The sequence below is a fragment of the Poecilia formosa genome, unplaced genomic scaffold (genome assembly GCF_000485575.1).
Source record: "Poecilia formosa unplaced genomic scaffold, Poecilia_formosa-5.1.2 Scaffold8, whole genome shotgun sequence".
In the NCBI taxonomy this organism is placed as follows: domain Eukaryota; kingdom Metazoa; phylum Chordata; class Actinopteri; order Cyprinodontiformes; family Poeciliidae; genus Poecilia; species Poecilia formosa.
In genome coordinates, this window is record NW_006799947.1 from 277,842 (window position 1) to 293,847 (window position 16,006).

The 16,006-nt window shown below is 41.7% G+C and overlaps 2 protein-coding genes across 10 annotated transcripts in view; one reads left to right on the top strand and one right to left on the bottom strand.

The window, feature by feature from the left end:
* Window positions 1–3,879, top strand: part of ralgapa2 (Ral GTPase activating protein catalytic subunit alpha 2) — a 103,999-nt gene extending 100,120 nt beyond the window's left edge. For 4 of the 9 annotated variants that reach the window (XM_016661639.1, XM_007574078.2, XM_016661642.1 and 1 more), the window contains one exon: window positions 3,590–3,879. In XM_016661639.1, the coding sequence (XP_016517125.1) occupies window positions 3,590–3,741 (152 nt within the window). In that variant the 3' untranslated portion in view covers window positions 3,742–3,879. Of the gene's footprint in view, window positions 1–954; window positions 3,316–3,589 lie in introns of those variants that run through there. The other 5 variants (XM_016661648.1, XM_016661660.1, XM_016661645.1 and 2 more) reach the window with 3 other exon arrangements.
* A 7,066-nt stretch (window positions 3,880–10,945) lies between these two features.
* On the bottom strand, window positions 10,946–15,139 carry insm1b (insulinoma-associated 1b). The gene has a single exon (XM_016661669.1). It carries the CDS (start codon window positions 12,995–12,997, stop codon window positions 11,480–11,482), a length of 1,518 nt encoding a protein of 505 aa, XP_016517155.1. The 5' UTR covers window positions 12,998–15,139; the 3' UTR covers window positions 10,946–11,479.
* Window positions 15,140–16,006: the final 867 nt, after the last annotated feature.

Consider the following 16,006-nt stretch of genomic DNA (forward strand, 5'->3'; position numbering starts at 1 on the left):
TTTTCTTCTTTCCACTCCACTATAAAGGTCAAACTTAAATATGCGCAATTAATAATTGTCCCAATTGGTTGCACTGGATTTTATTTACAGGCGTCAATGTATATGAATATGATTTTTTTTTTCCCTTTTTTTTTTTTGCATAAAATTTTAATAAAATTTAGGAGTGGTTGTAATGTGGAAAAATGTCAAAAAAGTTAAAGTAGAATGAATATTTCTGTAGACCTGAGCCCACATTCATCCTTTACTTTATTGCAGCTGCTGTTATCCTCAATGTAACTTCACTCTCACCAGGCAGCTTCTGTGCAACATCATGGCTTCCTGCATGAACCGGTCCATCTCTCCCACAAACTCTCCATCAGTGTGTTACACTTTCCACTGCTTTTCTTCACTCTTTAGTGTTTTTTTTTTTGGGGGGGGGGGGGGGTTTTGGGGGTCATTTGCCGTACTTCTTAAAATGATTAACGGCAGAGGAGAAAAAAAGGTTCTCTCAGGATGAAACTACATAAAAGCTGCCGTGACCCTTTGAGGTGCCCCAGCATCTTTTGCTCTTTCACCCAAACTGCTTTTCTACTCTTAACATTGGCGGTAAATGTTTCTAAGTCTGTTGTTTCCATGTGAACTGCACACCGTTTGTGCACTGGCTTTCAAAATGCTCTTATTTTCTTCTGTGTTATTGGGCACCATCAAACATAACGGTACCTTCAGAGAAATGCCACTTGTTCATTAACTCATTATCCAGAATTGGTTAACCTCCTCTTTCTTTAAAGCTCTAAGTTACAACTAACAACAACACCACACATGCTGCCTGAAGCTCAATCCATCTAACTCCCATGAATCATTCAAATATTTGTATTTTCAGCAGCAATGTGTTGCTGTTCTGTTTTTCTGGTGTTTCCACTTTTTTTTTTTTTTTTTTCCTCACAAATGAATATGTACTCTGTTTTTCCTTTTTAGATTAACAAAAATATCTTAAAGGTCCAAATGCTAGATGTGGTGAAGGTAAGCCAAAGTCGGACTGGAAGCTTGTTTCGGTCCGGCTGCTTTACCTACCCTTCACTCACCCTGACTGTTCTTACCGAAGCCGCTCTTCTTTTTAAATTCAGTACTAACCAAGCTTTATTTACTGAATGTGCTTCAGAATGGGAAAAGAAAGAGAAACCGGGCTGTTTATTTGGGGGGTGTCCTACTGTTTAGGCCAGCCTGGTAATTGAGAGCGATGTACGGTGGCGACAATTAGCACCTGACTAAGTAGCAGCTTGAACAATAAAGCTACACTTCTGGCCCTTGCTTCTGCATGTGGTGCGCCTTTATCTCTTCCCCCTGCAAACACTTTTCTTTTTTCTCTCTTTCCTTTTTTTTTAACCCCCCCCCCTCATTTCCTCCTGTTGGAGTGTGCCTGTTTGCCTGGGGCATACTCTGAGACTAACACCTGCCGCACTGGAAGACGTCTTTGTCATCTAAAGCCTTGTTTGAACTGCTGCACTGGGGACCAATGGGAGTGCAGGGCCATTTAAAGGGTCCCCTTTTTTTATCTTTTTGCCCTTTTTCAATTTTTCTTCTTTCCTTCTAAAACAAACGGGAGTGCAAGGGTGGGGGCGCTAAATGGGTGGGTTCAAAACAAAGAAATATATACATTCAGATAACACAATTCCTCTTGATTTATGATATTTTGCTATAATACTGTTCACTGTAAATATAAATCTGAGACAAATGCAGCTGTAGGCATGGCTGGTATAAGATCCTTACAGTTCAACCTGCAGTAAAAATACCATTGCTTCTTGATATTTAACCAAAAATGTGTTGCTTGTATGTAGTGAATTGTTTTATTCAAGAGAGAAAAGCATCAGGTATTCCTTCTGCTGCTAATATAATTGAATATTACTGTTAATGGGCCGGTTACTGGTAGACTGAGGGTTTAAGAATGTGAAGTTTTAAAGATGATAAAGTTGGACATCAGTTTCACAGAGACACCGCAAAAAATCCTGGAGTGATCAGAGCTTTCTCCGGAAATATAGAGCCATGGAGGGCCGGGGGGGAACAGCACTGCCTTTTCCCCATTTGTTGCTGAGCACTCCCAGTCAGCTGGCTGAAAGAATGTATTTTTTTTTCTTTTCTTTTTTTTTTCCTTTGGAAATGTTTTATATATTTTATTTGTACATTTTAACTCTTTCACACCTGCAGTTGTGAAAGAGTTAAAAAGAAAATAGTGTAGTTGTTTTCTTTCAGTCAGCTGACTGGCAGTGCACAGCATCAAATGGGGAGTTGTTCCGGGCTGCATTACTTTATCCTTCATAAGAAAACTGACCAGTCCAGCGTTTCCTCTTCCATCTAAATAAAGGATGTAAAGCCTTTGATGTGTTGGAAAACTTCAGCAGCTTTCAACCATAACTTTTAAAAACGCTGGTCACCAGTAACCGGTACTTGCTGAGCGTGTTCTACCTTTAACAGCTTCCTTTTATTTGGCCAGAAGGTGTTTACGGTAGATGTGTTTTTTGTTGTTGTTGTTGTTGTTTGTTTGTTTTCTTTTTTTTTTTTATTCACTGCTGGAATGAATGCCTTCCAGTGAAGATTATAGGAATGCAAAACTTCCCCGGCACACAGCTTCAGCCAAGCTTGTCCCTCTTTTACATTTAAATGCCGAATTTCCAGAATGCAGTTTCACCTCCCCTCCTGTAGCCCTGCACAATGCTCACACCCAGCGTTCCATCCTCAGCCCGGCCTCCTCTCCCAGCGACCTGCAGCGCTGGATGCTGCTGGTGTCCACTGTGCTGCCTGAGTCTGTTATTCCTGCCATCTGCCATCCCTTTTAGCCGCTGCAACTTGAGATGCCTCGGAAAAATGGCAGGAAATAAAAGGATAGGAAAGAAAATAGGCAAGCAGATGCCATCTCAACAAAGCAGAAAAGTTGTTTAAACGGGTGGAGGGGGGAGTTCCCCCTTCCCCCCCTCCTCCTCCACCCCAGTAGTTCGGATTTGGTCGGGGGGCACAGCGAGAAAGTCGATGTTCACAATACTTGATTGTCCTCAGCGGCATTATTACCGTTAGTCGTCCCATAATCACTGATGGGAACTTGGTTTTTTTTTTGTCCGAAAAACGACAAGGTGCTACAATGGGAATGCTCCAATATTCACAACAAGAGTGTAATGTGTAATTTTGTTTTCATTCAGAGCATTTTGCCGTCACGCTGTGAACTGGATGCTTTCCTTTAAGCTGGAAAGGTGGCCTTTCTTTTTGCATTATATAAGCAAGCCAAGGGGGTTGGGAAGGGGAAATGGGTTCTCTTTTAGCAAGCTTTGCTTTTCAGCAGCATGTGGGAAAAAAAAAAGAAGCATGTAACTTTTATAATGGGCTGTCTAATTCTAATTAACTTGAGTTGAAATAATTCAGATCCTAACCAGTGTTTGTTTATTTTTTCTTTTTGCAGCTTCGGTTGTAGCTTTGTAAATGTTGGTGAAAATCCTATGAACTTGGTTTAATGAAGAGTCAGATGCATGACACGGCATGCTGGGATGAACGTCGCGCAGACAGTTTGTGTGAAGCTGCTAAACTTTTTCTCTCTCTGCAAACTCTCCATCCATCTCTGTGCTAGGATCCCTCACTGGCAGCGTGAGCCCCGAAGGTGGAAATCCGACGGCGGACTCGGCCGAGCAGGTGTCTCCCACCCTGCCCCGTTCCACCAAACAGAGAGTTTCGGGAAAACTCCGCAGATCAGCGAGCGCTATAAGCAAATCTTCAAACTAAGCTCCTCAGCCCGTCACCCGTCCTCAAGAGTGAAGCCTTGAATCTGCTGTGGAAGAACCTCAAACACCCTGCCGGGACTGCAAGATTGTTTTATTTTTGTCGGTTTTTTTTTTTTTTTTTTTTTTTTTTTTTTTTATTTTAGAAGTGATCACTCTGGGAAATTCAGCTGAATTAATTTTGTCGGATAAACATTAATTTGAGTGTGGTGTCATTGTTAATTTAAGTGGCTATCGATGATTTTTTTTTGTCTCTACATTTCAGTTTGCTGTACTGGCTTAATTGAGACAGGCACGAGACTAAAACCATGTTCATCATAGGAAGACTTAAGAGTCTTAATGCAAATCTGTGATCCAAGTGTGACTTTTATTCTAAGACTCTAGCGCTCTCTGAAAGCGCTAGAAAAACTGATGTTCTTACTATAGTAAGGAAATGGGAGACTGCTGCAAGCCGTTTCATTGTCAGATAATTCAACACTTTATGTAAAGCACTGAATGACAGTTTGTGCTAAACTTGCACAGGAGATTGGTGTCCTTTTAGATATTTGTCTTTTACCTCTTTTTGCACCCGCCTCTGCCTTCCTACGCCAGTGACTCCACATCAGGTGAGGTCTCAAGCTCTTGTTCTCCTGTGTAGCACCAGTTTATTCAACGTTTGTGGAAGACTGGTTGCATTTTCGGAAACTTTTCCCGGTGGATACGTATGCCATGCACTACCACACCTGGGCACATGGTCTCTGCAGTGTCCGAGTTATTTTTTTATTTTTATTTTTTTCTGTTTGTTTTTTTCTTCACCACCCCCCATCGTACAATCGATGGCATCCTTTGAACTTGAAATGATTTTTTTTTTTTTTGCCATTCTCATTTTCCACTTTAAATGGATTCCAATAGATTTTGTCACTGTTTGATTTATGCAACTCTGCTGGAATGAGAAAAGACCACGCTTATAATCGTTATATGATGTCATTAACCTGGGCTTATGTCCGGTAATTGGATAAGTTTCCTCCTGTCTCTTTCCTCCGCCATCAGTTTGCCCTGTCCTGTGATGACACTGACATTCCAACATTCCCAACCTACCGGTGTGTTTTGCACTCACTCATCATTAGCATTGAATGTTCCTCTTTTGCTGAGTTTGTTTGGGATTCAAGTTGCTTTCATTTGTTTGTTTGTTTGTTTTTTTCTTCTGCATTTGCTAAATTGTATGAATTGATTAATCATTTTGTTGTAATATGAATCCTGTGCTGTTTAGAGGAAAAAAACGCCAGACCCTCAGGTGAAACTTTACTCCATGCACTGGTGTGTGTGCGTGTGTGTGTGTGTGTGTGTGTGTGTATAAATATATGTGATGTATGTGACAGTTTAGTGTTTTCATGTACTCGAATCTCTCTTATGAAGCTTCTCACAATATCTGTGTAATAAGAAATGCCGATACATCTAGAGATGCACCAACATGAGCTTTGTGGCTGATTTTTATCACATCCAGATTTTTCTTCTACTTCTATGATATAATAGCCTTCAAAGTATTTTTTCTATTCTTCCGGCTTTGACTGGTTGCTGTAAAACAGGGTTGAACTTTTTTTTTTTTTAGAGAAAGGCCAAATGATTGAGTTGACGTTTAAAACTGCCTTTTCAGACTTAAATTAACAATTAGCACAGTTGGTACACCGAGCATTACTAAAACAGCGGACTCCATGTATATTTCAAGAGAATGTAGATCCTTAACCCAAATTTAACATTCCAGCCAGTTTATAAGATAAGATGATATACATCTGGTTCTTGAGAATCGGATTGTGTTTTAAAACATTTTTGGAAGGAAAAGCTAAAAATCCAGTTTTTCTCATTTTCATTCATTTCAAACTGTGTTTTAAAGAGTCGCTCTTTGCTATAGAATAATCCGGTTCAGGTCTGAGCAGTCGTTTATTAATAAAGTCTAGACTTAATAAAAACAGTTAAGTTGCCCTTTATTTATCACCAAAGAGATGATTCAAAGTAGATTGTAACTTTAGCTTTGCTAGCAGCTAATTATTAGCTAGTCGCAGTGTTCTGTCATTCCTCTTAAATCCATTATATTCAGTCTGTCCATCTGCCACATATTACTACCCGAGTACCTGGACTCTTCACAGCTGGTTTTACCAAATGTTATTGGTCAGCCTGACATCTTTATTAGGCAACACTTTTAACACAGCCCAGCAGCTGAAGAACTACTTCCTTTTTAACTTCAAAATTAGAGCTGCAAACATATGTGCTGGGGGACTCTTGTTATATTCTGATACCACTTGGATAAGGCCACTCAAGACCGGCTTCACTGCGAGGAGAAATGGTGTCATTTTAATGTACACAAAATCTTAATGCCCTGCTGCATATACTTTCCAAGTCGCCAAATCCATGACAGACAGTGGTTGAAAGCTCAAAGGGATAAAACAAGCAACTTTTCTATTTTCCATTTAGCCTTCCTGTTATCTGCTGAAAGGTTTGCACTCTTGCACGCTCTCTCAGCTTAATATAGTGGAAACTACAAATCCCTTATGCCTGTGCCTCCTATGACTTCATTACTAAAGAACTTACCAAGACTGAAAATGGCCAATTTTGAGTCGTCTTTGTTCAGTAACAGCATCCACACCGAAGTGTAGCGTTGCTAGATATGGCCCACTAGAAAATAAGGTTAATTTTGATGGGCTGCTTCAGCTGAAAATTGCTGGAAAAGCTCATTTCTTGGTGCTTCTCTAAATTTAAGGCTTCTTTTTCCACCGTGTTGAACATTGTCTGATCATCTCATTGGTATAATTGATCCTTCTCCTCCATCATCTCTAAACATCCACGTCTTGTGCCTCCCACAAAAACAACAGATGGATTTAGGATTTATTTATTTTTTCTAAACGTCTTTCTCCATCTTCATCTCAGAATGGAGTGTAACCAACTCCTGCTCTTTCCCATGATCCTCTCTGTCTCCATGTGTCCTCCTGAGGCCCCCGGCTGCTTGGGAGGGGGGTTGAGTTTGGGTTTAGGTGGCGTGCCAGAGCTGAACTCTCACCAGACCTCTTAGCAACAGCCAGGCAAGCAGCGCTCACAACCTGCACACTCATGGTTGTCATGGCAGCCAGGTGTCCAACCCCCCGCCCCCACCCCTCTCTTCCCTCCACCCTCCAGCACTCGCACTGTACACTCACACTTTCTGAGAGCTCCACCCAAGCTGCAACACTATCCCCATCTGTTGCACTACTATGCCTTACCGTCTTTCTCCAAGATCTCACCTCCTTTTGTTTGCTCATTCCTACAGCAGAATATGGGGAATCCAAACAGCAGGGGTCTCGCAGAAATGTTGTTGTGCTTTTTATTTGGTTGTCTTTTTGAAGAATGTATGAACATATAGGCCTGGATCGCAACCATGGTTTTTGTTTTTCCCCCAAAGTCTCTTGAAGGAAAAACCCGCTGTGTGGATCTAAAGATTGTAGCTTGTAGAATAATGTGTTTTGAAGGGATGTTTTACTCCTCTTTTAGTGGCTTAGTCACTGGAGGTGTTCGGACCAAGATTGTGTGTCTTATATTTGTGAAGAAAATGAGTTAGTTCTTAGACGTGTTATTTTCCTCTTCTCGTTTTAGAAATCCTTGTACATTGTGTCAATTTCAGGGGCCTCATTGCCCTCTTAATATAAATATATTAATGCCTGTAATATAATCTTTGTATAAGAAAGCAAAAAAAAAAAAAAAAGCTTGAAATTTTCATCATTTGTCAACATATCAAAACTGTTTTTAATGACCGAGGTCCTGCTATCTTCACTGGAAATGTGAAAATTGAAACATTTCATTAAATCGTTTTTAAAATTTTACATTTTTGCTGTGTTTCTGACTGGGAAGTTGCGAGTGTAGGTTTTTAATCTGTGATGCTGCCTGTCTCCGTGGGCTTTCTGACCCCAGCCCGGCTGTGCCATCAGCAGCAGGGGTAACCTGACCCTCCTCCCATCTGTCTCCCCTGCTGCTCAGACCTACTTAGAGGAGGCCTGCGTAATGGAACCTCACCAGGAGGTACAGGTGCAGCGGCTGCAGCACCTACAGGTGCCCCTGCCTCTCCTGGGCCGCATAAAGGCACACGAAAAAGCACTTGACCATAATTGGAGCCCCGAATCTGTATGTGTGTGGGGAATAAACCTAATGTTACCTAATTTTCACCGGGCTCGGCGCTCGTCATTGACTTTAGATACGTTACAGCAGAACAGGCTGACACTGTGACTGCTGCCTTGTATTATTTCATGTCTTTGTGGTCCATTCTCACATTTCAAATATCTCGCCGTGTTGCCGAGGGAGATGGATGCTTATTAAAAAAAAAAAAAAAAAGTTTATTTTGCTGTGAACAGGTGTGGAATATTCATAAAACATGGTTAATTATAGTAGAAATCAGGCCAGAGGAGGTTGAGGTGAAAGTTTTTTTTTTTTTTTTTTAATTTTTATTTACTGTTGGTAGTCGAGGTGACGAAAGTCTTTCTCGTATTTATATTATTTAATAATACAAATTAATATGTGTAGGTACACATTTCACTGATTTGCATTATTTATTTTAACTACACTTTTGTGTATTATATTTTTAACAGTTTGTCACTTGTGCACCTACACATCTGCAGTCTTTTGGATTGGGATTTTACGTGACGGACCAACACAAAATAGTTCATGCTTGTGAAGTGAAGAAAGTATATGCAGGTACAAATCTTACAAAGTGCTGGTTTGTTTTGTATTTTAATATCCCTAAATAAAATCCATTGCAGCCAGATGCTTCACAAGTCGCTTAACTTAACCACACCTAACTCTTCTGCGAAGTCATCAAAGGTTTGTTAGAAAACATTAGCGAACAAATAGCAGATTAAGACAGGTGAAGGTAAAGGTTGTTGAAAAGTTTAGACCAGAGTTGGGTTGTAAAGGAAGAAAAGTTTTCATAGCTCTGTTCAATATATTATCCGAAAACACAGAAGCAGCCAAGATACGCCTGGTAACTGGAGCTGCAGAGATCCACATTCGTAGCTGGCCTTCATGGAAGAATGACAGCCAGAAAGCTGCTGTTGATGGAAAGCCACACAGTTTGTCACGACCCACCCAGGGAACACAGCAGACATGGAAGAAGTCGCTCTGGTTAGGTGAGGTTAAGCTGTTTGACCTACAAGTAAAGCACATCATCCCTATAGTGAAACATAGAGAGTGGCAGCAAAATGGTATTGAGGCACTAGGTAGGTAGATGGAGCTAGATGCATGGCAGAAGTGTTTATGTTCATTTACCGGCAGGACTGCAGAGCTATGATGAGGCATAGATCAAAACATTCATGGCTCAGTCAAAGTGCAGACCTAAATCCACTGTCAAGACTTTAACAGATTATCTGCATCCAATCTGAATATGCTTCTTTTTCTTTTCATGAAAAGAGGCAACATTTTAAGTTCAAAGCTGATGACTATATCCAAAAATACTGGTCTTACAAAGTCCTGACTTGAGGCGACTAAATTACAAATCCATGCCTCACTTTGTATCCGTGTTTAATTTCCTTTCGCATCATGTTTTTGCTCTGCTGTGTCCTCTTTGGCTGAAAGGTGACGAAATCTGGAAACCCCTAAGGACGTGAACACATCTGCGAGACGCTTAGGAGCATTTTTAATGTCCTGAAATTTTGTCCGGCGTTTGATGTTTTTTTTTTTTTTTTTTTTTTTTTTTGGTGCTTCAACACAAGAGCCACAACTTCAAAAAAAAAAGAAAAGAAAAAAACTTCAAGGCGTTTAAGTTTGAATTGACGCGTCTTACTTCGAGCTTTACGTGTCCTGCTAGTTAGATCTAAAGTCAGTTGTGGACCTGATGAATCATAAATCATCTTACAACTCAGGAAAAATCAAACCCTGGGAGTTTCTCTCTCTCTCTTTGTTTTATCTTCAAGAAGCAGACAGATGTTTTACTGCTCCAGAGGTGAGCTCTGATCCACCACCTCCTTTGTCCCGCTGTCATGTCCTGACATGGTATTAAAGGCAGGAGGGGATTTATGATAAGGCTCTAAGTGCTCCTCTCCTCTCTTGAGCCTCTGCAGCGATGATTTACAGAAAATCGCTCTGATGAACGGGGCGGGGGGTGGGGGGGATACTGAATGCAGAGGTTCGGTTCCGACGTTAGTTATTCACGGGGAGAGTCTCCCGACGACTGGTTTAACTTTCAAGCTTTTAAAGTGTAAAACTTACAAATGGAAATAAGATCTAACTCGGACATAAAGATCATTTTAATAAATGATAAATAAGTTTACAAACTCTTTATTTAATCGTCCTGGTGTGCGCACATGATAGATCTATCAATTTGCGCGATTAGAATAAAAGAAAAATAAGTTAGAAATTAGGTTATGTCATTTCTAAAAGTCGGAATGTGTTTTTTTTTCTGTCGTTTTGCGGCATTTTCTGTTTTCTTTGGATTGTTATGCTTTAATGTTTGAAGTGAGAGGGTACAGACACATTGAAAGCATAAAAAATATCATTTGGATTAAGTGCATTTATTCCTACAAAAATATATATATATTTTTTTTTCTTAAAGGGAGTAATTTGAAAAAGTTCAAGCAGCCCGCGTGTCTTTTTGAAAATATTTTTTTTTTATTTCGATAGACACCAACGATGTACACATACAATCAAAGCGCTATAAAAGCCAACATTTAAGAAAAATAACTTGTCCTTAAAAAAGATTGCATCTAAGGTAAGAGCTTTACGTTTTTCTTTATTATTATTTTTTTTAAAACACAAGAGCTGTGAAGATTGATGATTAAAACCCGACCCACCACAATTATCACAACTAATAAATAAAAGACAGCAACCAAAAAAATAAAAAAATAAAAAAAATTGAAAGACATTTGGCTATACGACATGTAAACTGCCAGAACGATTCACAGGGGAGGAAAAGAGAAAATAAATCACAACAATAAGTTACATAAAATAATTAGAATAAATAAATAAATATGATGGAAAAATATTGCAACAATCTTCAATAATAATAACAACGATGATGATGATGATAATAATAATAAATCGAATAAAATATGTGCCAGCATTCAAAATTAAAACAATCTATGTTGACTTTTTTAAGGCAGTTATACAGCAGGATTTGGATGTGTATGCAGGCTATTTAAGACTAGGCTTTTCTGTTTACTAAAGGCATTTGTGGTTCTACTAAACTGGGAAAATTCTTCAGTCACACTTTTTTTTCCCCACCAAGACAAAGTTGATAAAGTTCTGTCCTCTACAAACAAGCGTAAAGCTACAGTGATAGAGCAATCACGGTCGGTGAATTCAACAGACTTTGATGGGGAGAAAAAAAAAAGATTTCTGAGATTTTGTTTTTTCTTAAGACATTTCTTAGGTCTAGAAGCTATCATTGAGCATGTGCTGTACTAGAAAAATACCCTTTAACAGTCAAACTAACGCTTTGTATTCATTTTCCCCCTTTTGATAAACTAATTTGAGAAATAAAATCTCAAAATAGGCCTATAAGTAAATTAAATATCGAGACAAGCATTCAACAATCACTGATTGGCATGAAAAAGACACCACTTAAACATCAAACAGCCCTGCCTTTCATTGGCCTAAAGTTATGGCAGTGGGCAACTTTATTATCTTTTTTTTTTTAAACCCAAAGCCACTTTTTTGTTTCTATTTTTTATTATTATTATTTTCTTTCTTTTTTTTTCTCATTTTTTTTTTTTTGTATTTCCCCCATCAAAGGCACAAGTTCTGTGTTGTCTTCAGCAGGCAGGGCGCACCGGCATTTGCAGCAGGATCACCTGCCTGTTCTCCGAGGGGTGGCACTTGTTTATGTGCCTGGTGAGCCCCGGAGAGCTGGGGAGGGTGGCGGGGCAGTATTTGCACGGGTAGATCTGGGAGGGGTGCATGAGGCGCAGGTGTCTCTCCTGGCCGGCCCTGCTGGTGAAACTCTCCCCGCACATCGTGCACAGCAGGCAGTCCACCGGGCTCAGATTCAGGGGGCTTTGGTTTGAAGCTTCCTCTGATGATGCTGAGGAAGAGGAGGAGGAGGAGGAGGAGGAGGAAGGGGCGGACACTGGAGCTTGCTCGGCCGCTGCACGGTCGCTGGTTTGAAACCCGTGCTCTTCCAGTACCTTCTTCTGTAGGGCCTGGTGAGCCATGATGTGTTTTCTTAGGTACGCTTGCCGCTTGAACCTCTTCCCGCAGAACTGGCAGTCGTACGAGCCGTCTTCAGAGCCCGACTCGGACAACCCGGGACTCGGGGTGTCTCTGTCACTCATGTCTTTGGTTTCGTCGGAGACTGACTTGACGCCCAGCGGCTGCATTTTGGCCATGTCGGGTTTGACGCCCTGCGCGGGCGGAGCCGCCGCCGGCGCGCCGGTGCTGGTCCGCGGTTTGTGCCAGCGGCGGTGAGAGGCGAGGTTCGCCGGGCAGCTGAACATCTTGTCACACTCGGGACACCGGTACTCGACCCTGACTATGCGGGAGCATTTGTGCTGAGCCAGGGAGAAGGGATCCGCGTACGCCTCTTTACACAGCTGGCACACAAACTCCCCTAAAGGTTTGGTTCCCCCGGAGGACTGCGCCCTCGGCTTCATCTCCACCGGCCCCTCTTTGATTTTCAGCCCGAGCACCGGAGAAGTGGTCACCTCGTCTTCAAAGTTGAGCTTTCTGATGGCTTTGGGTTTCTTTGAGGCGGCTTTAGGTTTTCGCTCTGCTCCCTCGGCGGCGGGTCTTTTGGTTGCGACCCGGTTGTTTGGTACTGATAGGCTGTTGCTGCTGCTGGTGGTGGTGCTGCTGCTGCTGCTGGTGGTGGTGGTGTTTGTGATGGCTGCGCCGCCCCGGCTGCTGTTGCTGGTGCCGATTTTCAGGTCCACCGGAGCGTACAGGAGGTGGTCCAGGCCGGAGAGCGAGGCGGCTGCGGGGAATGACTCCGCAGAAACGGGCGAGCCCAGATTGAAACTTCGCTCAAAATATCCCCTGTCGTGCTCCTTGCTGATGGGTCGGGTGGGGCTGTAGATGGCTTGGCACACCGCTTCTGGATTGCCGAACTGCTCCGGCTTTTCCAGCCTTGGCACCGGCGCGTCGGCTGCGACGAAATCTGGTGATACCGAGGCGCGGTCGGGGCTTGACGCCACGGACATCGGCGGGGAGGGGTCCGTCTGACTTGGCAAGGCAGCTGGGGTGTGTAGCTCCTGGAGATCATCCTCATCAGATCGAGTCCTGTAGGAAACATGTGCGGATTTCTTGTTTCTTTTCACCAGGAATCCTTTGGGCATCTTGGCGAGTAACAGCGGGAAGGCACTTCGGAGAGGTGGCTGAAATCTGGAGTATCCAGGTTGGTTTAAAAAATATGGCAACACCAGAATTTTAGGGACTTTTTACTCCCCTCTATATCGATCCTTCTGTTGCTGAAATGTTTTCGTCTCCAAGGCATAGCTCCACTCTTTTTATGCCGGAATGATGCTATTGTTCTCGCCCCCCCCTGTTGCAGCATCCCCGACCAATGGGATGAAACCAAGATCCCAGTGGATTTTATTGTGGGAGGGCTCTGAGCCTGGGGTCGGTGGATTTCGTTGGAGGATGTGCAGATAGCTCAGCAGATGTACTGGCGGTTTATTACATTAATGCTGCACGCACAGCTTCCCTCCCCCGACCGAGGCACACGCCGGGACCCTCCTCTTTTTACGGTCTGATGGGCCCCTACACAAATGCACACGTGCCACTGCTTTGTGGCTCTCCTCTGGGGGGCCTCGGAGTCGCTAAAAGGGAAATGTCCATCAGTGCTAAAATCATCACGATTTAACATTTTTTTTTATTATTATTATTATTTAGAATCAGAAGGTTGTAAAAATGCTCGTTTCTTCTAAAAAAAATTCCCTGAGATGTTGGTAAAAAAATGTGCAGCACAAAAACAGGTTTAAAAATATTCGTTCTCTATACCTTTGCTCCATCTTTACGCACGACCTTTACGCACACTATTTGCTCACAACAGAATATAGCAACTTTCGTTTTTGTCCGATTTTATTTTATAACATAAGCCCTATGGAGGAGGAGTATTTCTTTATTTTGAGGGCACGCGTCTGTCTCGGCAGTTTAACCCGACATATAAATCAGACATCTCGCTGCATACATAAGTAATAAGAAAGCCCTCTGGTCTTTGTGCACAATGGCCACGTCTGCGTGTGCGTGGATATCTTTTTTTTTTTTTTTTTTTTTTTCATCGTTTCAAAGGCAAATTGACCTCTTAACTGTGAAAAAGGACTCGCAGGCAATCTGGGCCACAGCGAGACGCGTGCTGGGCGGAATCAGCGCTGTAGACAAAGAGGAGGGCAGCAGCAGCCAAAGCTTGTGATGGGACATTCTGCACTGATATTTTAAACCGGTGTTGCATCTGCTTGTAGGAAATATATTGTTTTCCGGAAGCTCTAAAGTTTGTATTATTATTACTGTAGCTGTAAAATAGGCACACACAAAAAAAAGTTTCCAAATTTGACAAATTTCAAATGTTGTGATAAAAGTGTTTAACTTAACTTACTTCTTTCTCTCTCTTCAAGTACAGGTCCTCTTTGTTCTCTTCGCATTTTGCACATTTGCCTGGGTTTCCATTTATTGCCTAATAATGCAGGCCTATATGCGACAGTGCGCCACTTGGAAGAGGGCGCATTCTTTCCCCCTCTTTCAGTGCGCAGACCAGGGAGGAATTAATCTCCATCGTCGTTCATTGTTCCCCTCATTTGCATAAAGCTGCAGTATGACCAAGTCAAATAATTACACAATCGAAGCTGAGCCGCAGGCCTGCAGCCCCCCTTTCAATAGGCCTCTATGTCCCAGAACCTTCTCTCACCTGCTTGAAAACACACCGTTATGTTGGTTCTGTTCGAGCAAAATTATACATTTGATCTGGGCTGACTAAAGAATCATATTTAAGAATTAAAACTTACTGCAGTTGGGGGGATACTTTATAAAGTGGGTGGGAGGAGAAGGGAAGTTTTAATGCGTTGATTTAATGGGACGGATATCTATTATTTAAGGTTTGAAGATGTTTAACCAGTTCATAACTTCAAATAATTTGCTTTTTGCTTTATTTAGCTCATGTTGCTTGTAAAATGCAACCTAAATTTCCTGACGCCATCTTCGCTTCCTCTGCTCTGATTCTTGTTGTTCTTCAACTCTGCTCGTCTATTAGTCGTGGTTTGTTGGGACTACAAGCTTTGATGGCATTTTAACGAGTTCCTCTTTCCCTCGAGATAATTTCTGTGGGGCGCGTGGGCCCGTGTTGCCGGCCTCGCATGCGCGTGTTTGCTCAGTGGCGCGTGCTGCCCCGCGCGGACGGGAAGCATAGGCGCCTAATTAGCATACAGCTGCAGCCGTTTGTTTTCACTGCAGACTCGACCATATTTTCCAATACCTCCTCACTTGCTTTAAGATTTTATTTTATTGTTTTAAGTTATAGTTTTATTCTAAACTTTATGTTATTCATCTTGTTAAATAGGTTTTACAATTACCTCTCAATTAATTATTGTTGAAAAGTTGTTTTACTTCAGTAATTCTAATCAAAAAGTGAAACCGATGTTTATAGTGACATAAAATGACATATTTAATGCGGTTGCTTCCATTCTTTTAGAGGATTATGACTTCTAGTTAATGAAAATTCAAAATGTATTCTTTTAGTAAATGGGAACAAAACTTCAGACCAGGTTGAAAACTGTAGTTTTGATACAACATGTTAATGATTGTCCAGCAAATAGTTACTGACAGCCCCCACAAGGAGGATGAACCACTAAAGGTCAGTGTGGAAGCTGGATTGTTCAGAGTGCGAGCATATTCATTGAAAGTTTAGTGGAAGAAGAAAGTGTCGTTGAAAAAGCTTGAGCACAGCTTAGAGAGAAATGTTAATTAAAGCCTAAGAGGTTGGAGGCATTACAAGGCGTAGACTGGAGTCGCTGCTTTAAAGAACCACCACACAGAAACACGAGTGTTTTGCATGTATTGTGTTAAGCCTGAAAAAAAAACAAATCAAGTTTTTGGACCATTGTTGCTCAGTGGTCCAAAGTTCCCTTTTCAGATGAATGTACATTTTTACATTTCATTTATAAAATTGAGGTTCCTGCATGTTTGAGGTCCTCCATCATCTGTCGTTTTGTTCAACTGTGCTTTAGCAATTCCCAAGTTATGTTTCCATCATTGCCTCCATGGGATGCTGTACACGACATGGATAAACTTATCAGGAGGCCCACATTCTTGTATAATTTTCTTTATGTGTTTAGCAATATTGAAATATTGAA

Excerpts from the sequence above, each read along its gene's own strand:
- insm1b (XM_016661669.1), bottom strand. The coding sequence starts at position 12,997 with ATGCCCAAAGGATTCCTGGTGAAAAGAAACAAGAAATCCGCACATGTT.